We start from the raw sequence: 22,507 nt of genomic DNA on the forward strand, positions 1-22,507 counted from the left end.
GCATGTTTCTCTGTGATTTGGAGTAAAAAGTTAAATATGTGTGTTTGGCAATTTTTTTCATATTAGAAGATAAACAACAATGATTCTCTCTAGAAAGGAATATGGGAGCTCTTGTACATTGAAGCCTTTTACTATTAACCAAGAGATAATTGATAACTTAACTTTCAACAAAATATTTAGATATGGTTTCATTTTTACTTCTAGGCTCTCCAGGCAGCAAGACAACTTCTTTTACAGCAGCAAACAAGTGGATTGAAATCTCCTAAGAGCAGTGATAAACAGAGACCACTGCAGGTTAGTAAAGCACTCCTGTCCTTGGGGTCTTATTTTAAAAGATGTTCATAATGATAACAGATGTGCAGACCCAGTTGTATATATACAGGAAATTATTACATTTGCATATGTAGGTAATTTTAATTCATAAAGAGAATTCATTTTATCTTCTTAAAGGAGAAAAAAATAATATTCTATTGGCATACATTTTAAAAGTTTACAAGGTAACTCCTTGCAAAAAATACATAGGAACCATATTTGGTGTACATAGGCATAAAGAATTTTGCATAAAACCCCCTTGTGGGATTTTATTCATACATAGGTTGAAATGTAAAATTTTTTTCTTAAAAGCAAAGTTATAGTAAAATGGTGTGGAAGGAAACAAAGAAGTCTTAGACAACCCTTCCGCAGTTGTATCCAAGTGACAAATGCAGAAAACTTCGAGGATTGCCAAAAAAACTGTTTGAGTTTGCCAAGGAGTTATTGCTGTTGCTACAGTTATAAAAACACATTCTGGAGTTTGTTGTCCTTACTCACTATGTTTGTCCTGTGAAATTGATAGTATGTATGTCTTTTAAAGTAACTTTTGTTACATAATATAATCCTTGTTTTATGCAGTCTTCTTAACCAAAATATGTGGGACATTTTCTTGGGTGGGAGGGAACATTTTTGAGGTATATTTTTTGACTGTTTGGAAGGTAAATTCTGGAATTGCATAAAACATCTCTCAAAGTGTTCACCAGCTCTGTTGAAAGATAAGTAATGCTTTTTCCTGAATCATGTGTTATATACATGTCTAATAAGGCAAATTTAGTTTTTTAACATCTCTTGTGGCTTTAACAAAAAAAAAAACAAAAACAATTTTTTATGGCCCAGCTGTCTGTTTTTATTTTCAGGTGTACTTACAGATGTTAGTAACTAAGTCTTACATGATGGCCTTCTGGAGCTTAGTTTGTATAAGAGAGAATTATAAGCTACTGATCTATACAATCCAAAAATTAGTTATTACCTAAAAACTGGATAAAATGTATGGTCCCTAAACAAATTTGAGATAAGAACCGATTTTCCTGGGAACAAAGTCATCTGTGGAGGGTGGGTGAGAAGAAGAGGGACTTGGGGATAAGGGATGTTTCAACAGAGTACAGATGTCTGCCATGACTGGAAATGAAAGTTTTATTTAATCACCCTGAGTTTAAGATTCTTTTCATTTTTTTTTTCTCTTTTAAAAGCAACTTCACATTCCTTTGTTTTAACTAATGAATAATTCTGTGTCACTTTCCTCACCATCGTATTCTTCCCCAATTTATAATGGGAGCGTAGGTGTAGTATTTCCATGGAGTTATCTGATTCCATGAGAGTCTCTTCATGCATTTACATGACAGAGAAAAATTTACATAGAAGTCACAGAAGATAGCAAATGAAATGTTTATCCTCACTATGGCTTCAGAGTGGGAATTTTGCTTTCTTGTTGGAATAGAAAAGGAGAATTAGATGCTGGCAACATAAGCAAAAGATAGGAATGAAGTTACTGTTTTCAGTGTCTAAAAAACACTATATATTTTCCTAATTCTATTTTATCATATTTCTTGACAAAATAGAGGAATTCGCAGTTGCTTCTTCCTCTCCAAAGCTAAGTCCAGTAGAAGTTTCTATATTGCTGGTTACCAGGGTATCTCTGGAAAGAATGGCTGGGCTTTAGTTTTTCTTTTCTTTTTTTTTTTTTTTTTTTTGTTGTTGTTGCATTGAAAGGCAAGATTTGATACTTGGACTAAAATATACGTACTTTTCCTTACAAAATACCCACAATAGAATGTGGGAATATTAATGGCTCTAAAATAAGAAATTGTTGTTTGTTTATCAATGCATAAGTAAAATTTTGAGCAGAAGTGTCCAGTTTTGTTGTTTTAGCATAAAAGAATGATTAAAACTATTATAAATACCTTTTAACAATTGCAGTTGCTGACCATGATTACAAAGACTTTCATTGTGTCACTTGTTTTTCATTTTGTGATGCATATTAATCTGAATTTATCTCCATTGTTTAGACTGTAAAACTAGCATTTCAGTATTAGTTTGTAATTTTAATGAGATCTCATGCCAAAATATCATAGGAATGAGAAGTTGAGTTTTATGAATGAGAATTTAGGGATGTTGAATGAGACTTATTCACCAAAATATACACTGCAATTAATAAAATGTGAGCCTTCATTTTTAGTATTTCATAGGACTTGATAAGCTTAGCAACTGGAGACACGCTGGGATTGTATTAAAACTCTAATAAAAGCTTAACAGCATTTGATACTAGCTTACACATCTGTTGTCAAACAGGAATATTAGGTAATGCTTATCCTTGTATCTTCAAATATTATTTAGCATGAGTTGCACTATTTGCCACTTATGTTTTTAAAAAGGGTACGATGTTTTCATTAAAATTTTCAATAATTTGATATGAAATTAACATTTTAAAAGTTTTCTTATATAATTCTCTCAAAATTTATATCTTTTTCTACTTAACCAAGTGTTTAACCAAACATTCATAATAGATTTAGTGTATTATCTTTACATTTCAAAAGGATAATTGAAAATGTTTCAAAATCTGTAGGTGCAAGGCAAGATATTTGGTATTAATCGATTATGATGGTTCTTAATATGTCAGGCATAACATCTTTAGAGGACCAAAAGAGATACTTTGTATTTTTTATTTTGAAGTATAGTTTTGATAGAGAACTATTTTATAAAGTTTGAAAGAAAATACAGATTTCAAAACCTGTTTTGATGGCTCAAGTCACAAGAACAATATTCAGTTGCTTGTTAACATTCACCTGAATTTCTTTTCTCTGTTAAGAAGTGGTGGCCAGATTTGAAGTGTGTCATGGTACAGAGTCTATTTTTAGTAGACTAGTATTTATCTACTATTATTTTTCATTTACATTTGTTCAGGATTTTGTGCTACAGATGGCATAGATATTAGCATGTCTAATGCAAAATGGAAAGAAGAAAACATCACATCTGACAAGCTTGAGTGCCAATTGTAGTAGTGATTTCACTTTCATGTATAGATATCTGAATATATGTATTTGAAACATGTTTACATAATCTCATTACATGAAACACCAATTGAATAGGTGCAATCAGCAAGTACATTGATTAATGGCATATTGATGAATAATATATAAAGATTGTGATGCAAATGGGAGCCAATATTAACTTAAGCATTACCAGATGTTTCTGCTTTACATTCTTACTGTGTATCCCAGAAAACATATCCTAATAATAACAGCCAAAGACAGCTTCTCACTTTAATTTGTTTTATTTATTTAAATCTACTCCTAGCACTACCTAGACTTGATATGTTCATAGTGATCCATAATGAGGAAAGTTAGCCAAAAAGAATAATACTTAATCCTTTCAATTTCATGAAACTAATTTTCAGTTTAGAAAGAGTAAGTTAACACATCACCCCACACACACACAAATGCCAACATGCACATACACACATGCACACTTCCATAATCTGTAAATTTTAAAAAATTTTTGTAAAATACATTTTCAATTTTCTAGCCTATGACAAATCTACTTAATTTAGTTTAGATATGAAAATTGGTCGCATTATTGTTCTTGTTACATTTACAGCCATGAGACAGACTTGTGGTTCTTCAACAGCTGTGCAGAGCAGAGACGTAAATTTAAGGTAAATGCCATTGCTTTGCTATCTTAGATGAATATTAGTTTTTAGCATTGTAATCACTTCCTTCATTGTAGGTTAATATATAATATAAAGTTCTCCTTTCTAATAGGTAATTGAATTATAAAATTTTTATAATTCTGTCTTAAGAAGTTCAAGAATGGAATAGTAAAAAGCAAAAGAGAATTAAACTTGGGGGTCTTATTCTGACTCTGCCACAAATAGTTATATAAGTTTGAGGAAGTTACTTAACATCTTTAAAATAAAGACGTTGGGCTAACTGATGAACAAGATCTTAAATTCCATGGTTAAATATTTATTTTGTTTTCATTTTGAAGTAAGTGAGGTATATTAATTTTTCAGGATTGGGTATATCTTGTTGGATATTAGCTTATGAAGTAAGGATTATGTTTTTGTTTGCTTGGTTTTTGTTACAAAACATTTGTTTATTAACATGCCCCATCCAGAAACCGTGCCTTGGAAACAAAGAATTAAAGCCCATATGTATGGAAAACCATTGCGCAAATATAATTCTGTATATCTGAGGAAGCTTTGTTTTGTTTAATGCCTTGAAATATTATAAATTGAATTTATGAGAAATGTAAGCTACATAAAAATTATTTAACCAATGTATTTACTTTAATAATCTACATTGAAATATGTTTTGATATAATGCAACTTAACATTATTTTTACTTTACTATTTCATTCCAAATTGTTAAAAATAACAAAAGCTGACAAAACCAGAAATTCTATAGTAAACTAATTAACAATACTGAAATTCCATATCATATGTAAAAAATCAAGAATAAGTTATAAAAGTTTATAATTTGTAAAATATTCTGGAGGAAAATACTAACTTATATGGGATATAGAATCAGGCATTACAAAATGTATTTTAGGAAATGATAACATTTTATTTATGTAGTGATAAAGAATGAAATTGAATATTTCTTTTTCAGTATTACTTTTAAATATAATGTAGAAGAAGTGGAGAGAAGCTAAGCCACATTTTATTCCAAATAAAAGCAGCATTGCCAGAAAAATTGAGATACGGGTTTAAATAGAGCGATCTATTATGATGCCAGAAATTTAGAAATAAGTTTTTAAAGATATTCTTTACTATTTATATTTTCTGTGTATTGAAAAATGAACAGGAGGTCTAATACATTATTTCTTGATCATAAAAAAAAGAATTTAATTCAAATACTGTTTACAAGAACAGACTATGTCTTGTGTGGCTCTTATTTTCCCATTCCAGTGAAGAACATTTCTTAAAAGCAGCATGAAATAGGCAAATTTAAAAGAATGTTATAGAATACAATTTTTGTTAAACTATGATGATGTTTCTATCCATGACCAGCTGCTCAAGGCTGACACCCTGTGGAGGAGGGTCTGGGACATTGAGCTCATTACTACTGAGCATGCTTGTGTGGAAAACTTACCGTATGATCTACTCATGGCATATAGAAGAAAGAACCATGTGTTTTAGATCTGAAGCCTGCCCTTGCCATTAATAGGGCTTTGGATAGAATAACCTGATCTCTTTGGAGCCTGTTTCCTCATCCCTAAAATAGGAATAAAGATACCCAACCTTTCAAGATTGCAGTGAAGACCAAAAATTATATTATGTAAAGTACTTACCATAAATCCTTGGATAAGGAGTTAATAAATAATTACTATTATGCTAGCCTCCAGGAAATTGGTATTTAATTCAAGGTTACGATATATATTCTATATCATAGCATTTGGCCGTAATTTGTTACTATTCCCAGCTATTTCAATGATTTGAAGTATGCCCTTGTTGTAATTGTGTGTTTTAAGGAATACTAGAGTGTTTTCCCCTGCTATAGGCTCCCGCCACATATACACTTCACACTCTCCAAACATAAACTTATATTTTAATGTTTATCTTCTCTATTAAACTGTAAGCGATATGACAGCAGGAATCATGAATTCCCTACTCTTCTCTAGTGCCTAGCACAGTGCTTGGTGAATAATAGAGCTCAATAAATGAACTTGTTGAAACAATGAATAAGGAGGAGATTGTGCTGAGTGGAGCAAAGGAGATTTGGAGGAGGAAAAAAAACATCCATTCATTCAGTATAAATTGAGTGATTATTTATCATGTGTAATGTCCTCAGGGACTTATGACTTAGTTGAGGAGATATTCAGAGTTGCGCACAAATAAAAACATTATTGGCCACAGTGGATGTGCTGTAGAAATGGGAAAAACAGAAAGAACAATAAGCATTTAAAAAAGAAAATTAACAATTCAGGCTACAAGTGGTCAGGGAAGACTTTGTAGAGAAGGTAGCATGTATGTTGGGCTTAAAGAAAAGGAATTTGGTAGATAAAGGAATTTTTGATGGAGAATTTTTTTAAAGATATCATCAAAGATGTAGACATAGGAAATTCTGAGATCTGGTTAGGCAAGTGTAAGTAGTTTGTTTTGATCAGCCTAGAGATATCATACTAATGGAATAATGAATGGGTTGGGGGTTAGAAATACACATCGCTGATTGTATAGAGCTTAAAATGTCAAGCCAAGAAGTCAGTATTTTATAGATTGGGTAGAAGGGGCTATTAAAGTTTTTTGATGAGGAAGTGAAATTATCAAAGCAGTGGTCTGTGAAGATAGCAATGGAACATTTGGAGGATATTTTCAGGGAAGGGAATTTTGAGAAACCTGGAATAAGGATAATCCTTTAAAAACTATTTAGGTAGGCATGATGATGACTTAAGCTTTAGACATGTTGAGTTTGAGGAGATGGCAAGACAAGAAAGTAGAAATAGCTAGCTTTTAGCAAATTTGAAAGAAAGCTTGACAGAGGGGTCAAGACTAAAGAGAAACATTTGGGGTACAACACAGAAGTGATAGATGAATCCATGGTAGTAGAGGAGATTTCTGAAAAAGGTAATTTGAAAAGAGGAGCTCAGTAACATTCACATTTTTTTAGAGCAAGAAGAAAAAGCAGAAGAGACAAGAGGGGACTAGAGCAATCAAATTAGCATTGGATTTATTAAGGAAGGTCAACAAAAGGGAGAGTTTATAAAATTTAAGGCTTTTCAGCCACATCAAGCAATGTCCACAGGAAGGAGAACATTTTTGCATAAACACTGTTTAGTTGATTGCAACACAGATACTTTTAAATCCCCCTCATTCTTCATCATTCATCAGTAACTCTTAGGATCTGCAGTAGTAATGTGATCAATAATGAATAGAGAAAAATCATGCTTTAACATGGATGATAAATAGAAAATAGGGAATTAATAAATGTACTTTTGCTTCTCAGATTGCAGTGAAAGAAAATGTATGTTGCATATATAATACTGAACTTCCATAAATTAAATATGGAAGAACTTTGCTATTTAGGAGGCCAAATTTTCGCTTTTCTTAGCTACCCAAGCACTTGCTTCTTTCTGTAATCCATTAGGATTTTAAGTATATATTCCCTTGACTTCTCTACCTTAACTAAAGTGAGAGCAAGAAAGAAATAGAACATTAATATTGTTATGGGAGCTCTCTATAGGATTTAAGACTTAGGCTGTGAATTTTATCTTAAGATGTTTGGAAGTGTTATACAAGCTAAATTGAATGACAAAGTGAAGAACAGTGTCAGCACATGATTAAAGACAAAAAGTAAAATTATTTTGAAATTTACTTACATTTAAGATTATTTGTGTTTCCTCTGTGGATTCTATTTATATATTTCTATCAACCCACCTTCCACATTTCTATTGGTTTTCTTAAAATGTTTCTGCTCCCTTCACCTTTTCTACTGCTTTCTTTTCTCCTTTACCATTTTATTTTCTTCTCTCATCATGTAATCTTGTCTATTTTACTTTATTGCTGTGTCTTTGGTCCCATAAGAACACAGAAACTTTAAATATCTGTAACTATCTAATTCTATCATGAACCTAAAAGATATTCTAACATATCATTTTACTAACAAAATAAAACTGTGCCAATTCTTACAATCCAGTATCTAATATTTAATTCTTGTCTTACACCAAGAATAGTTTGTGCTATTTAAGTTGGAGTTTCAATAGGAAAGCTCTTCTCCACTTGAGTATCTCAGCTACTTAGAAGAACCTGGAACCCTAAGGCTTTTTCCTTTTCTTTTTAGTGCTAGAAATCTCCTGTTATGACATTTATAGTGGCTTTTTAAAAAATTGTCATCAGAGTGGCTTCATTGTTCCTTAATCTTTTGGTCTGCTTTTTCAGAAAATCTATTACAAAATGAATATTTAAACTAGAATTGCTTGGGATAGTTGTATTAAATGGTCAGTTCTTCTAAGAACATCTAAGATTGTGCTGATTGTGATTATTTTAGTAATGCTGAATTTGGAAGCACAGCATTTGGAAAGATGAAACAAATGTGGAATAAATTTTTTTGTTTTTGTTTTTTGTTTTTTGTTTTTGTTTTTTTTTTTTGAGGCAGAATCTCACTCTGTCACCCAGGTTGTAGTGCAGTGGCAAGATTTCCTCTCACTGCAACATCTGCCTCCTGGGTTCAAGAAATTCTCCTGCCTCAGCCTCCTGAGTAGCTGGGGTCACGGGCATGCACCACCACGCCCAACTAATTTTTGTATATTTAGTAGAGACGGGGTTTCACCCTGTTGGCCTCGAACTCCTGACCTTAAGTGATCCACCCACCTTGGCCTCCAAAAGCGCTGGGATTATAGCATGAGCCACCATACCCGGCCTGTTCTTTCAAAATATTTAAGTCACCCTATCTTAATATGAAAATCATATAAGCTCATTACAAGAATCTAACATGATTTTAAGTTAAATTATGTTTGGTCACTAAGTTCCTTTTCCCAAAGGCACTTGATAAATGCTAATAAATTACTATAGTATAGTGGATTTTTCAAAATGAAAATTGTATTCTCTGTTTAGATGAGGTAGAAACCACTCATAAGAACTAATTATAGTAGAATTATAGTAGACCGTCAACATTCACAATGTGTATACCCATAGATCTTCATGAATCCTCAAATTAAAAAAAAATTCCATTTCAAAAATCTGGTGAGGTTTGTGCAGACTTTCTTGTATACTGTCCTTGTTTTGAACCAAGCTACCATTGCCTTATACAAAGTCTAATACAAGTTAACAACTTTAAAAATTTCAATAAAATTTGCCCTGTGATTAATTTTAAATTTTCAAAAAAGAAACTTTTTTTACATTATAGGTTCTCCTACATTAGTGAGGTAGATAACAGCAAAGCTACATTAGTGATAGAAAAATCCATATGAGTTTAGGAATTAGGTTATGTGTGTGAGAAGTCAGCAATCTAAAGACCAGATCAACTTTTTAGCTACTCGATTGTTTCATGGCTTGAAGAACTACACAGGTGCAATGTCTAGAGACTTAGAGATCACATGTAAATAACCACACAAATCCATAACATCTGTGAATTTTAAAGCTCTATTCTACCAAATCTTGCCATCTCTCATCTATGTTCACCCAAAGTGAACAAACAAGTATCCCCTACTTTCCTTGTTATTTTATTGAAGACTTGAGAGAAGTTCCCTGTCTTAAAATTTTTATCCTCCTTAATTGTAAATCTCCACTGGCATCAATTAATTACCGGGAAATGTTCCTTCAGAGTAAAAGTTGCCTAGCATGTTTTTTTCTTTTTCTTCTTCATTTTCTTTTTCTTAATAGAGACAAAGTCTCACTATGTTGCCCAGGCTGGGCTCTAAATCCTGGGCTCAAGTGATTCTTCTGCCTCAGCCTCCCAAGTGTCAGGGTTATAGTCATGAGCCACAGCACCCAGCCTCTAGCATGCTTTTTAAGGGAATAGGGAAAGGCCGTGTCTTGAGTGTGAAGAGACCTCTCACAAATATTGAGTAAATCAGTAGAGACTTTAATGGCCATTCATTGTTTCCTAGTTTGGTTCAGGGATTCTGAACTAAGGATTTTATGCGCCCCCACCCTGCCCCCACCCAGTTAGAGAGCCTCTGTCTAAATCCAGTTAAAGGTCTTGAATCACATCAAGCTGTGGCTAAAAGTATTTTGGTTTTTAAGTTTGTCATTTGATTGTGCCTATTTTTACAGTTTTAAATTTTATCAGTATAGACACAGAACCTTTAATACCTAATAGTTAAGCATTTTGATAACACAAAATACACAGAAAATTCCTTTGCATAGTATATAAATTCTTACACTTTTAATGCTGACACTTACATTGCTGTAAAAGCTGCCACCTTGACATCTTCTACTGCTAGTGCTACTGCACGTTCTCAAGTGACAAACCAAGGAACACATTGAACATTATGATGTGCTGACATGAAGAAATCTGTTGTTTCACAGAAAGACTGTAGCAAATTCTTGGATAGAATATCTCTGTAAAAGCAAACAAACATAAAAGACAAAATTATTCTCTCTACATTCTACCTTCTTCCCATAGAATCCAGCATTTAAAACGTATTAACTGGTGATTCAACTATGACTAAAATTATAGTTTCTCAAAATCATGGCCATCATTTGAAGTTTTCCTTCATTTCAGGAGAATTTATTTTCCTTAATCAATAACAATCACCACTGCCATACACAGTCTTAGAGGATGTTTATACAATTCATTTTCAAGTCTAAAAAATTACTTGCAAGTCTTATAAAAATGGAGATCTTGGGTCTATCCCAGACTACTGAATTAAAATTGAGGAATGAGGGATGGAATCTTTGGAAGTAAAGATATTTAAAACTCTCCAGGAGATACAATACAGTTGGCTTACAATACAGCTGGCCTACAGAGTAGTATATAGGAACCCTGAACTATTCTCTTTTGGAACAAGAAAACAGTGAACCCCAAATTCTATTAATATACTATATGATTTTCTCTCTCTGGGATTCAGTTGTCCAACCCTTGCAATGAAAAGGCTGAACTAGTGATACTTCAGGTTACTTCCAGATGCAGCAGTTATTGAATCTCAGCCCAGCACTAACTTTTGTTTGTTTATATATTTATTGTCTAAATCTGAACTAATTAAAAAGGATTCTGAGCAGGTTTCTTGAGATGTCTCTCTCTGATCAGCGTTTTCAGGATCATTTCCAACAATATTGTCAGAATTTTATTTTTACTATTATGATTTCTTATGTAAAATCTTCAGTAATGAACTCATTCCCTTCTTATCTTTAATTTTTAAAAATAATATCTGCATCCTAAACTCCTCAGTATATATCTGCTACGCTCAATGGGCTTCCCTTTGGTATTAGAAACCTTAAGAAAAGATGGATTATATAGTATCAATCAATAGATTGATAGTTGTCTGCTGCAATGGCTCTGGCACTCTGATCTCATTGTCCATTACCTAGTTATTACATGTTATATGAGCTGCAATATCAAACTACTTATAGTTACTCAAACATCGGTTCATGTCTCCATGCAGCTGGCCTTCCCTTCTTTTTTCTCAATAGGGCTTTCTTCACCTTTTCATCTAGAAATCTTTTTTGCATATTTTAAATTTCAATTGTGTGTCAACTACTTGGTGAAGTCTCCTTTAATATCCTCCCCATCCTCACCAGCACACACACACTATGTGGAATTAATTATTCCCTTCCATATATTACTTATATGTCTTGTTAATGCATCTATTCTTATATGTATAACACCGAATCATAATTACTATAAGCTTCTTGAGGGCCAAGACTGTGCCTTATTCATCTTCACATTTCCACTATCTGGCCCATCATGGGTTTTCCATAAATTTGTTGAGTCTATAGACCAGTGTTTGTATATAACTCTATCAAGCCCCTCTTTTCTCCTAGGCTCCAGATGTGTTTTTTCACTTGCTTACTGGGGCATCTCAACCTGGATCAACATATTCCAAAGTGAAGTTATTTGTTTTTCCTTACCCAGTCCAATGTTTTCATCAGCTTTTCCTGACGCCATTGTGTAGACTCCAGCCATTAAGCCCTTCTGATCTGTTAGTGTCATATTCCTCTGCCCTAATCATGTAAAAATTGCCCTGTTCTTCAACCCCAGCATGTCACAAAAGGCTTTTCATAGACTGGTGCTATGCACCATCATACACCTGATACATTACAACCATGACTTAATCCTTACTGCTCTCCAAACATACTATTTATTTGTTCATTTATTCATTCATTCATTCATTCATTCACAAATGAATAGGTTGTTTTACATATGCCAGGCATTTTGCAGGGCATCATTAACTATGCAAACTTTGATACCAACTTGTTTTTGTTCCTGCTTCTCATCTGTTTAGAAGGTCATTCCAACACCCCTTATCTGATTGGCAAACTCCTATACATACTTTGAGGCCCCTAATCCCTGGAGTCTTCTCTGATGCATCAAAAAGAAAAAAAAGATCCCTCCTCACACAAGTGAATATCCAGAATTGCATTTTTATTTTATTATCCCAAATATACTAGTTACAAAGATAGATTATACCATATTTTATTACAGTTATCTGATTACTTCTCTAGCTCAATCGCAGACTCTAAATCGTTTCATGTCAGAGATTGCATTTTATTCATGTTTATAACTTCACTTCTTACCACAATGCTTGACACATGGTAGATGCTAAATAAAATTCTTGCCAAATTGAATTGGATTTTGCAAACTGTATTGCTCCTTCTCTGTCCTATAAGACTACAGTATCACTTCCATTCAACTGATGAAACAAGTATTAAAGTATGATGATTTATCAGGTTATCTGTTTTTGTAGAAAAAAACTTAGAAGCAGATATGAATATCATTAGAAGACATGATTCAGGTCACATTATCCAACTCTCATATTACTACTTTGTCTGCTTCCGTTAGGCAGGCTCTTTATGAAATACTATTTCTAATGATTCCTTTTCTTGGCTAGATAGCATAAAACATACTTTTTTAGCAATAACAATTGATTCTTTTTTATCTTTATCTAAATATTTTCTTCTTTGATTCTATCTTCTGTTTTATGAATTTTATACACACATTGTTTGCTTACAATAAATCCCTTACTTCCTACCTATTTTCTGAACAAAATATACTCCTCATTGCTCTATATTAATCATGTTTCTAATGCCACTACGTATCAATGATACTTTCACTAGGGAACCGGAAGTGAGATACCTGCTTGAGAAAATGGTATTAGAAATATATGTGATTGGCCCAGGGCTGTGGCTCACGCCTGTAATCACAACAGTTTGGGAGGCCGAGGCGGGCGGGTCACGAGGTCAGGAGATCAAGACCATCCTGAATAACACGGTGAAACCCCGTCTCTACTAAAAAATTACAAAAAATTATCTGGGCGTGGTGGCACGTGCCTGTAATCCCAGCACCTTGGGAGGCTTAGACAGGAGAATTTCTCAAACCCGGGAGGCGGAGGTTGCAGTGAGTTGAGATCATGCCACTGCACTCCAGCCTGGGCAACAGAGGGAGACGTCGTCTCAAAAAAAAAAAAACAAACAAACAAAAAAGAAATATATGTGATTACAAGTAAGATGATGTGAGGGTTTCTCAAATATCAAGAAACTATACTTCCTACACGATTTATTGGTATATAATTTTTATGATTTAATTATATCTATTGCCTCAGCCACATGAATTATATATGTTTCCACTAAAATATTATCTAAATTTACTATGAAGTTTATTAGCTACTCTATTTAGGATTATAGATTTTATCTTTGTCACGAAACATGAACTCCATAGACAAGTAGTCCAGAGCTGACTGGTACAACTGCTCAAGGATGAGACAGAGGACCAAGGTTCCTTTTAGCTAGCTTCCTGCTCTGCCCCTATGTAGCTTTTGTCTTCATGGCCACAAGATAACTCTCCTTCCTCCAAGCATTATGCCCATGTTTTAGGCAAAAAGAAGGGAATGACAAAACAGAAAGGGCAAAATAAAAATAGGTGCAGACCAGCTGCAGCTGTCCCCTTTAATAACCAGCTTTCTCAGAAGCCTCAAACAGTGACTTCTGTTTCTCTTTCACCATCCTGAACAATATCATATGAATACCCATCACTTCAACTGAGTCTATGAAGCTGATCATGTTTAGTCAGGCACTTTGTCACATTGAACAAAGTTGGGGCTCTTTTGGTAGAGAAAAATAGAAGGATGAATTTTGGGGCAAACATCTAGCAACTTCTGCAACCAATAGTTTACCAAATATATTAGTACTGACTCATGGGACCCTAGGGATATGTGAAAAGAGATGTTATGACTTGAAATACTTTAGTGAAATAAATTTTGTTTTTTTCCTAGGAAAATTTAGAAATATGCAAACCTGTGTATTAATGTGACTAAAGTTCAGTGGGTTATAGGGTTTTAAGTTTTAATATTTTTATTTATACTTAAAATGTTATTAAAGACTCAGTATATACTCAGCACTAGGTAAAGAACAATACAAAGTAAACTATGCAAAGATGATTCTTTCCCTCCAGGAAGTTACTGCTGAATGTTGGCAGTGCTGATGAGGGATTCTGATGGAACATATGTAAGCAGTGGAACAAACACTGGATAGTTTAACTAAATGAAACGTTTGCATATTTTGCAAGTAGAGAAGCAAATGTTTTTTGAAGGGTGGGGAAAAAATCATAGAAGATGAATTTTAAACAAGTTCAGAGCAGAAAAATGTTTCATTTAGCTATTACATATTAGATTCTGGTATCATTGGAACACTTCAGAAAGTCTTAACATTCCTCCCAGCTGCAGTGAAGTAACACATGTTCCATAAATTCTCTGTATTTCCTGCAGCAATTACTATAACCACCTATACTGCAAAAATTGATACTTTTGGGGTACCTAGAAGAAGGTTCAAGGAAACCTTGCTTTCTCTTACCCCAAACTTCCATTGACACATACTGCTGTGTTCTACGTTCCAGATACTTTGCCCCAGTGATCATTCATTTTGTTCCCACATAAACCCCAGAATTGATTGGTACTGTCCATATATTCCTTTTGAAGAATCTGAGAGCCAGAAAGTTTTAGTACATTTCCCAAGTACCTAGGGTCAAACTTCAGTTCTGTCCGATTACAAGGTCTCTTTTTTCCCCCACCCTTTTCAGGGTATATTTGAAATAAATGAATCATATCCTTGGGAATTCTTGGTTTGGGGGAATAGAAGGAGGACAGGAAGGGCAGAAATATTTTATTCTGTAAAGGCTGACATCTTATTGAAGGCTGCCCCATTCTGGAGGATGGAGGAAGAATGTGAAGTCTCTATGCTATATGTGACTCTGCCCAGCCAAACCAGGATTATTCTTGGACATGTTTGTCATCACTTCATCCAGGGCACCATGAGAATAAGAATTAGTCATTGGTTTGGCCCTGAGATGCTGTAAATGCATAATGATTTTTAATAATCAGACCTCTCATAATAGGTCTTGCATGCTTTCCAGTAATTATCCAGGATGAAATTAAAATGAACTTAGTCCATCTTTTTTAAACTTGTGGTTTGTGGAATTTGTGCCATTGGATTTTGTCTTTCAAATTAAAAAAAAATAGTATAATAAACCTTTCTTTAGAGAAATACATTATAAATGTGGAAAACAAAATAGGCCAATAACGACATCATTTTTATTCTCTGTAGCAAAACTGTTATGAAAGGTTTGTCTACCTGATTTTATCAGTTTTTCTTTTATGTGGTTCCTTCTAACTTTAATTTTAATATTTATTTGCAGTAAGGCATTTTGTGTCTCATAGGCCAGTAAGTTAAACTCTTAATACCAAGGCAGGTATATGGTAGACTGGGTGCAAGGTAATGAGGAGAGGGAAATATGTTGTACATTGAGAGCTCATCTTCCTTTCTTTTCTTTTTTTTTTTTTTTGAGATTGAGTCTCGCTCTGTCGCCCAGGCTGGAGTGCAGTGGTGCGATCTCGGCTCACTGCAAGCTCCGCCTCCTGGGTTGACGCCATTCTCCTGCCTCAGCCTCCTGAGTAGCTGGGACTACAGGCGCCCGCCACCACGCCCGGCTAATTTTTGTATTTTTAGTAGAGACGGGGTTTCACCGTGTTAGCCAGGATGGTCTCGATCTCTTGACCTCGTGATCCACCTGCCTCGGCCTCCCAAAGTGCTGGGATTACAGGCGTGAGCCACCGCACCCGGCCTCATCTTTCTTTTGAAGGAGGTATTTCTTTCTTCCTACCTCCCTCTCTCCCACCTTTTCTCTCTCTCTTTCTTTCTTTCATTGCACAAGTCAAAAACAAACAAAAAATCAGCCCACTGTTTAATCTGGTCTTCAAGCTCCATATTGCAACCCCTTTGTTAAATGCTAGAACATTGAAGTTATTCAATGAAGTACAGAAATACATATACATATGCATGAGACTCTGATACACTCTAGTGATTTCTGGTTCCTTGAGGGCATCAGAACTTGTTGGAAGCAATGTGCATTATGGTAAAGTTCTTGATGGAGCACTGATAAATGGGTTACTCAGTGCTAAGATGTATGTTACCATCACTAAAGAGTCAAAATAGCCTCAATTTACAGTATCATGCTAATGCAAATTACTTTAAAAGAAACATCTGTTCTAAGAATAATTGATAGTAAGCAATATTTTTTGAGAACCAAATAAGAAATAATTATGTAAATGTTTGATATGGTTATGTTATTTGGCGTTTCCATACAATAATTTCCAATACTGCTAGACTAAAGCAGAAGTGGCTAATACATCTTTTTTTTCTACCTTTTTGCTTGATATTCCATACAAGTAGATATTTATGTACTAGAAAGAGAGTTCAGGAGAATTGTAGAAATAAATTGAAAAGCTAATCCACAGAATTTCATGTGAAACAAATGATTATCATGCTCCAGAGGAAAAACCACAAACTACACACAAAACAGCAGCATGATTTGCAAAACTGTTTTACAGTATTTCCATGTATTAGAATTTATATTCTCAGTCAATCCATCAAAGAAACATGACTAAATGCCCTCGGTATGTTAGACACTTTGCCAGGCAGACACCAGGTACCATAGGGGATTCAAAGATGTTCCTATCCTCAGGGAGTTGACAATCTGGCTAGATAAAAATTCAGAATAATAACCATTCTTCTAAGCCATTTTAAACAAAACTCGTGGTTTGAGGTTAAAAAAAAAAACTGCTTGACAGTTATGGCTTTTTAGAGTGTTCTATGGAATAAATTGGGTTTCTCTTTTTTGTGTTTAGTGAATTACCCATCACTTACAGATGAGCAGAATAAGCTAGTCTTCATTTTTCTGCCTCCAGAGGCTTTGTTTGTGGTTCTTTAAAACTTATTTAGGTCTGAGTTCCAGAATTTAAAAGGGATATTTAAGTATGAAAACAAGTCTGAGGTAAGTAATATGATTAGAGGTGATTAAAAGGAAAATGGGAGAGTATCACAAAAGGGTTACCAGATATTTTTTTAAAAAAGAGAGAGAAAAATGTAGAAAAGTATTTTAATAATTTTTTTACATTAAAAAGATTATCATGCTAAGAGTGGCAGGTATTTATTTTTCTTCATTACTGAGACTAACAGTGGAGTAATAGGTGCTGTTTTAACATGAGAAAAATCAGAATACTTGTAAGGTGGACCCTCATACTAGCAAAGGTATCTAAGAGTACGTTTTATGACAAATATTTATAACTACTGTTCTTTGTTCTATTTGAAAATAGCCTTATTTCTAGTGATTAACAAAACAATATGTGCTTTCAAAAATAATTCAGGCAATACAGAAAACTACGAAGAATTGAAATTCACTTGAATTTCAACCTCCCACTGATACTGTTAACACATATTTTACATTGATGTTATCAGAATTTGTGTGTACATTCATAAGGGATCATCATGCCAGGCTAGAAATGTAGGTAGTTTCATATTTTGTAGCTATTTTTAAATGTGAGATTGATGTTTAGGGTATAGCTTACTTTAGGACCATGGAAAAGCAAGAACATGTTTTAAATGACCTGCTGGTATTCCCTTCATGCTTTATAATAAAGGTAAGAGATCAGCCTCTGTGCTATTTGGGAGAGGCACTGGGTTCAAGGTTTGACTCCACCATTTACTGACTGTATGAACTTCAGGAGGGCAGTTCGGTTCTATCGCCTCATTGCCTTTTTCTGTCAACTGGGAAGACATGACTCAAGCTCTAAAATTTTGTTATCTCAATGATTTATTATAGTAAAAGAGTATACCTTCTCAGTAACATATATTTACAAAAAATTATCCTTTTTTATGTGTTATATGCCAAAAGTTTTAACTCTGATAATGAGTTAGTTTTCCCCTTATCAGCAAAAACAAGAAGAAGCAAGATTATTTTAAAAGTTGGAAGTTTATTACTCATTTATTCAGGTTAAAATGTTCTGATACTCGGAGAAAAAGTGAAATTTGTTGTTGGATATAATACAATGTCCATATTCATTACATACTTTATTCCATTATGTTCCACATACCCCTGTGACATGCCAGCTTATCTGTTTAGAGTACTTTTCTGTGTGTTCAATTATATATGTAAGGTTTTTAATGAAGAAAAATAAAATAAGGAATATTTAGAAATATAATTGTATAGAGGTCAGGACTGTGAAAATTGCTTTTCTCACAATCACTATAACTTAGCTTTATCGCCTAAATTATATAGTAATAAAAATTGTTTTTATACTCCTAGAGTAACCAGTCTGTTCTTGGTAAGAGATTGCAATACATTTATCTAAATAGAAAATAGTTCTCTCTCACAGTCACTTTTCAAACAGTATTTCCCTAGTATGTTTGAAGCCATGTGTGGAAGCATTTTAGATACTGTGAAATTAAAAAAAAACTGACAAAGTATTTTAGGAAAAACCCTTGATCCTATTTATTTATCATAATAGCTGCTCTTCATTCAAACAAACATCAGTGAGTTATGGAAACGAATATAGAGCTGGAGTTAGGATACCCAAGTCTTAACCTGTTACAAAATGCGAGCACTTGGCAAGTTCTTTAACTCTCCTGAGCCTCAGTTTTCTCTTACGTGATGAGGATTGCTGCATAATATACATGAAAATGTCTTAGAAATGTAAACTTCAATTATTTTGTTTAGTATTTTATTTTTCACATACTATGTGAGCTCTTGTAAAAATAAAATTCTGAATGAAATACTGAACTAAGAATTCAGCCATTTAATGTTTACCTCTTCAGACTTCAACATCACTTAAACACATTGACTTCCTTTGTTGCTCCAGTTCATTAATGTACATGCTCTCATTAATTTTTCAAGAAATAAATAACATCTTTAGAAATCTATAACTTCATTTTCTTTTCACAATAGAAGATTAAAGAGAGACAGTTTTGTTGACAGATTACATCTTATATTCCACCAGCTAGAATCTAGCTGAATAATTTAAGTATATGAACTAGAAGAATATGTAACAATAATAAACTGACTTCCTTTTGATAGCTCTGAGGATGTGTTTGAATACACATAAAAACAAGCTGGATCCTTTAAAAGATGAAAGTAAAGTTCTGTTTATTAAGTTTTGAAATATTTGCTAAACATAAATGGAATCCAGTTTTGAAAAAGGAAATATCAAAAAGATACCACAATGATCTATGCTGCAAACACATTTTCAGATAATCTATAGAATTTTGCTCTGTTCTTCATTAATGGATTTGCTATTGATCCTCTGATTGCATTCCTTATTGATGTTTTCTAGGTATATTTTTATTGTGCTTTTAAATCATTTTCATATAAACAAAATACATGTTACTTAAAAACCTCTAGAAATAAAAATCTGTATTATTATGTCAATAACAGAGGATACCAAAAATGTAAGGGATAGCATTATTTGGTATTATGCTTATTCCTCTTTAATATTAACCAAATTTTAAATATGGCTTCTAAAAATTTTTACCATTTTTAGGGTCAGGAAACATTTAAAAAATAAAATATCATCGAAACATTAGATGTATGGATTACTGTTTGGAACATCCAAATGCCCTTTCAGATTAGTGTGATATGATTTGTCTTGCAGCTGCTTCAAATTAAGAACAGGTGTAGAAAACAGATTATGCAAATACTCATATTAATGTAATTGTCAAATTGGTGTGTTTACCATTGTGCTTTTAAAGAGTAGACTGTACTCCTATTTTAAATGTAAATTAGCTTCATTCTTCAGAGCAGCTATTGGCTAATAAAACTTGGTTCTGCCTTAGAAATGAGTAATTTCTAATAGACAGTAACACAGTTCTAAAATTTGACATTTTCTTTCCCAGTAAACTTATTTATATGTAAAAATGACAATTCTGTATTATTTTTAGTATGGGTATAATCATTATGATTTTTTGAAAATTTAAGTTGATTCTGGACTACTATTTTCTTTTATTGTGGTAGGTAGTGATGACAATGATAGCTTTTGATCTCCTAACATATTTTCTAATTTAGAACTCATATTAGCTTTTCATCTTTATAGATCTAAACTGTCAATAAATTAAGTTCTTTCCAGAAATTGCATTACATTTATTTTAATACTATTTTTTTTTCATAGCATCTAGTTACTTTCAATAGTATTTTAATGTTAAAAATGCTTAAATTCTAATTTTGGTGTTTTGCCTTTTACTACTAGTTCATCCACATATCTGTCTGATGATTTTGTGATTGCCTAATGTCAGGGTTCAGACACCTGTATCTAAAAAAGGGCTTCCTCTTAGTCCCTGGCTAGTCTTCTAGGCTCTTTAATGACAAGTAGTATGAGTCATCATATCTACATGCATGACTAGGGCCAGCGAAAAAGAAGACCAAGGAATCAACCAGAGAGGTTTCACAAGTCAGATGTTCCCATTACTTTTTAAATACTTTTTTCTCTAACAAAACAGAGATCCTGAAGCATTTATAATTTTAATTTGCTTTGGTAGCGTATATTTAGTGCTTACTTTGTGTACCTGGTAATGTGTTTATTTATGCTCTTTCATTTCACAGAATAGGCACCTGAGGCTTAGAAAGGTTAAATTACATTATCTACAGTCAAGTAGCTGGTAGTTTGAGCTGGAAGTGAATTCAAGTCAGTCTGATTCGAAACCATGTGCCTTTTACTCCTTTGTTACTGATAATATAGTGCCTCTTAGTTGCTGTTCAGGTTTTTCATTTTCATTTTTAGAAAATGAGATCAAAGTAATGACAAGGTGATGACAAGGTATTACATGTGAATATTATCTTTTCTTGAATGTCTTCATTTTATGAAACCCAGGTATATTGTTTTGTGGTTAAGATAGAGCAAAGGGGCTGGGCACAGTGGCTCATGCCTGTAATCTCAGCACTTTGGGAGACTGAGGTGGGCAGATCACCTGAGGTCAGGAGTTCGAGACCAGCCTGACCAACATGGTGAAACCCCGTCTCTACTAAAAATACAAAAATTAGCCAGGTGTGGTGTTACATGCCTGTCATCCCAGCTACTCGGGAGGCTGAGGCAGGAGAGTTGCTTGAACCCAGGAGGTGGAGGTTACAGTGAGCCAAGGATACACCACTGCACTCCAGCCTGGGCAACAGAGCAAGACTGTCTCAAAAACAAACAAACCAAAAAACAAACAAAAAGATAGAGAAAAGAAAGGGATGAAAGTTACATGGCTCCACCATGGAGGGGATCTCCATCATCACTACGAATAGAAGATTCTACAGGAATGACTCTGAATCTCTTTATTCCCTTGTCTTCTATACCTCCCTCATCTCTACCTGTCAGGAACCACTGTTGACATGGCAGTGGAGTTGGTAATGAAATTAGATGTTTACTCAGCAATATATGAAATAACTTTTAATATGAAAGAAAAAGCAAATGGCAGTGATGGACTACTACTACTGGAGTTTTCTTGGCATCATGAGAATTATCATGTCGAATGGTAAGAAGTTTTTTGCTGGAGTTTTAGTTTTTAAATCACTAGTCCTCTTCCTCCAGGTTTCCTCCCTCTACATCACATCAAAATGAGGAGGGGTAAGAGGCTTATAGGGACCAAATCATAATCAGAGATGCCAAGAAGATAAGCTTCTGTATATGCTACATGCAGTCTCTATTCCTCATTTATCCTTATTGGCAGGAAAAGGAGCTGCCACTGAGACCAACACCAGATAAGCAGAAGCTGATCCAAGGGCTGCTGCTGCTTCCCCTGCAGGGATCAGAAAAAGAACTACCACATCCTCCAGTCCCTGCATACATTCCTAGGGGTGATCATAATCTGAATTGCTCCCCCCTAAGGAGTAAAGCATACAGTAAAAGAGATGCTGGTACTTTGTGAATTTGGAAAAAAATTGTAATATGATAGTGTTTTCCTTTACATATAATAGATATTGCAGTGAATCTTCATGCTTCATTCATTGAATCAAGTTCTAATCCAAAAATACATTCCAATGGAAAAGACCACCAAAAAGTAATTAAAGGGTTTGCCTCATCCACAAACTCTGAGGACATCCATGGTCAGTTCTTCTATGAAAGCATAATACCCTATGTAAGCACAGCATTTATTGATGCTGATAAGCTTTCTGATTAAGTTCACAACAAATGCACTTCAGAATTATTTTGAATAGTGTTTTCTAGTTTATTGCTTAAAAGTATATCTCTATTAAGAATATCAGCTACAGTGAGATTTCTATTAAGAAAAAATTAGTAA

The 22,507-nt window shown here is 33.8% G+C and overlaps 1 protein-coding gene across 23 annotated transcripts in view; it reads left to right on the plus strand.

Moving 5' to 3' along the window:
• The window catches only part of FOXP2 (forkhead box P2), a 608,228-nt gene that overhangs the window by 446,901 nt on the left and 138,820 nt on the right, over positions 1-22,507 (plus strand). For all 23 annotated transcript variants that reach the window (XM_034963386.3, XM_063605582.1, XM_034963391.3 and 20 more), the window contains one exon: positions 205-294. In XM_034963386.3, coding sequence (XP_034819277.1) covers positions 205-294 — 90 coding nt within the window. The remainder of the gene's footprint in view (positions 1-204; positions 295-22,507) is intronic.

Source organism: Pan paniscus, chromosome 6 (assembly GCF_029289425.2).
Source record: "Pan paniscus chromosome 6, NHGRI_mPanPan1-v2.0_pri, whole genome shotgun sequence".
Classification (NCBI taxonomy): Eukaryota; Metazoa; Chordata; class Mammalia; order Primates; family Hominidae; genus Pan; species Pan paniscus.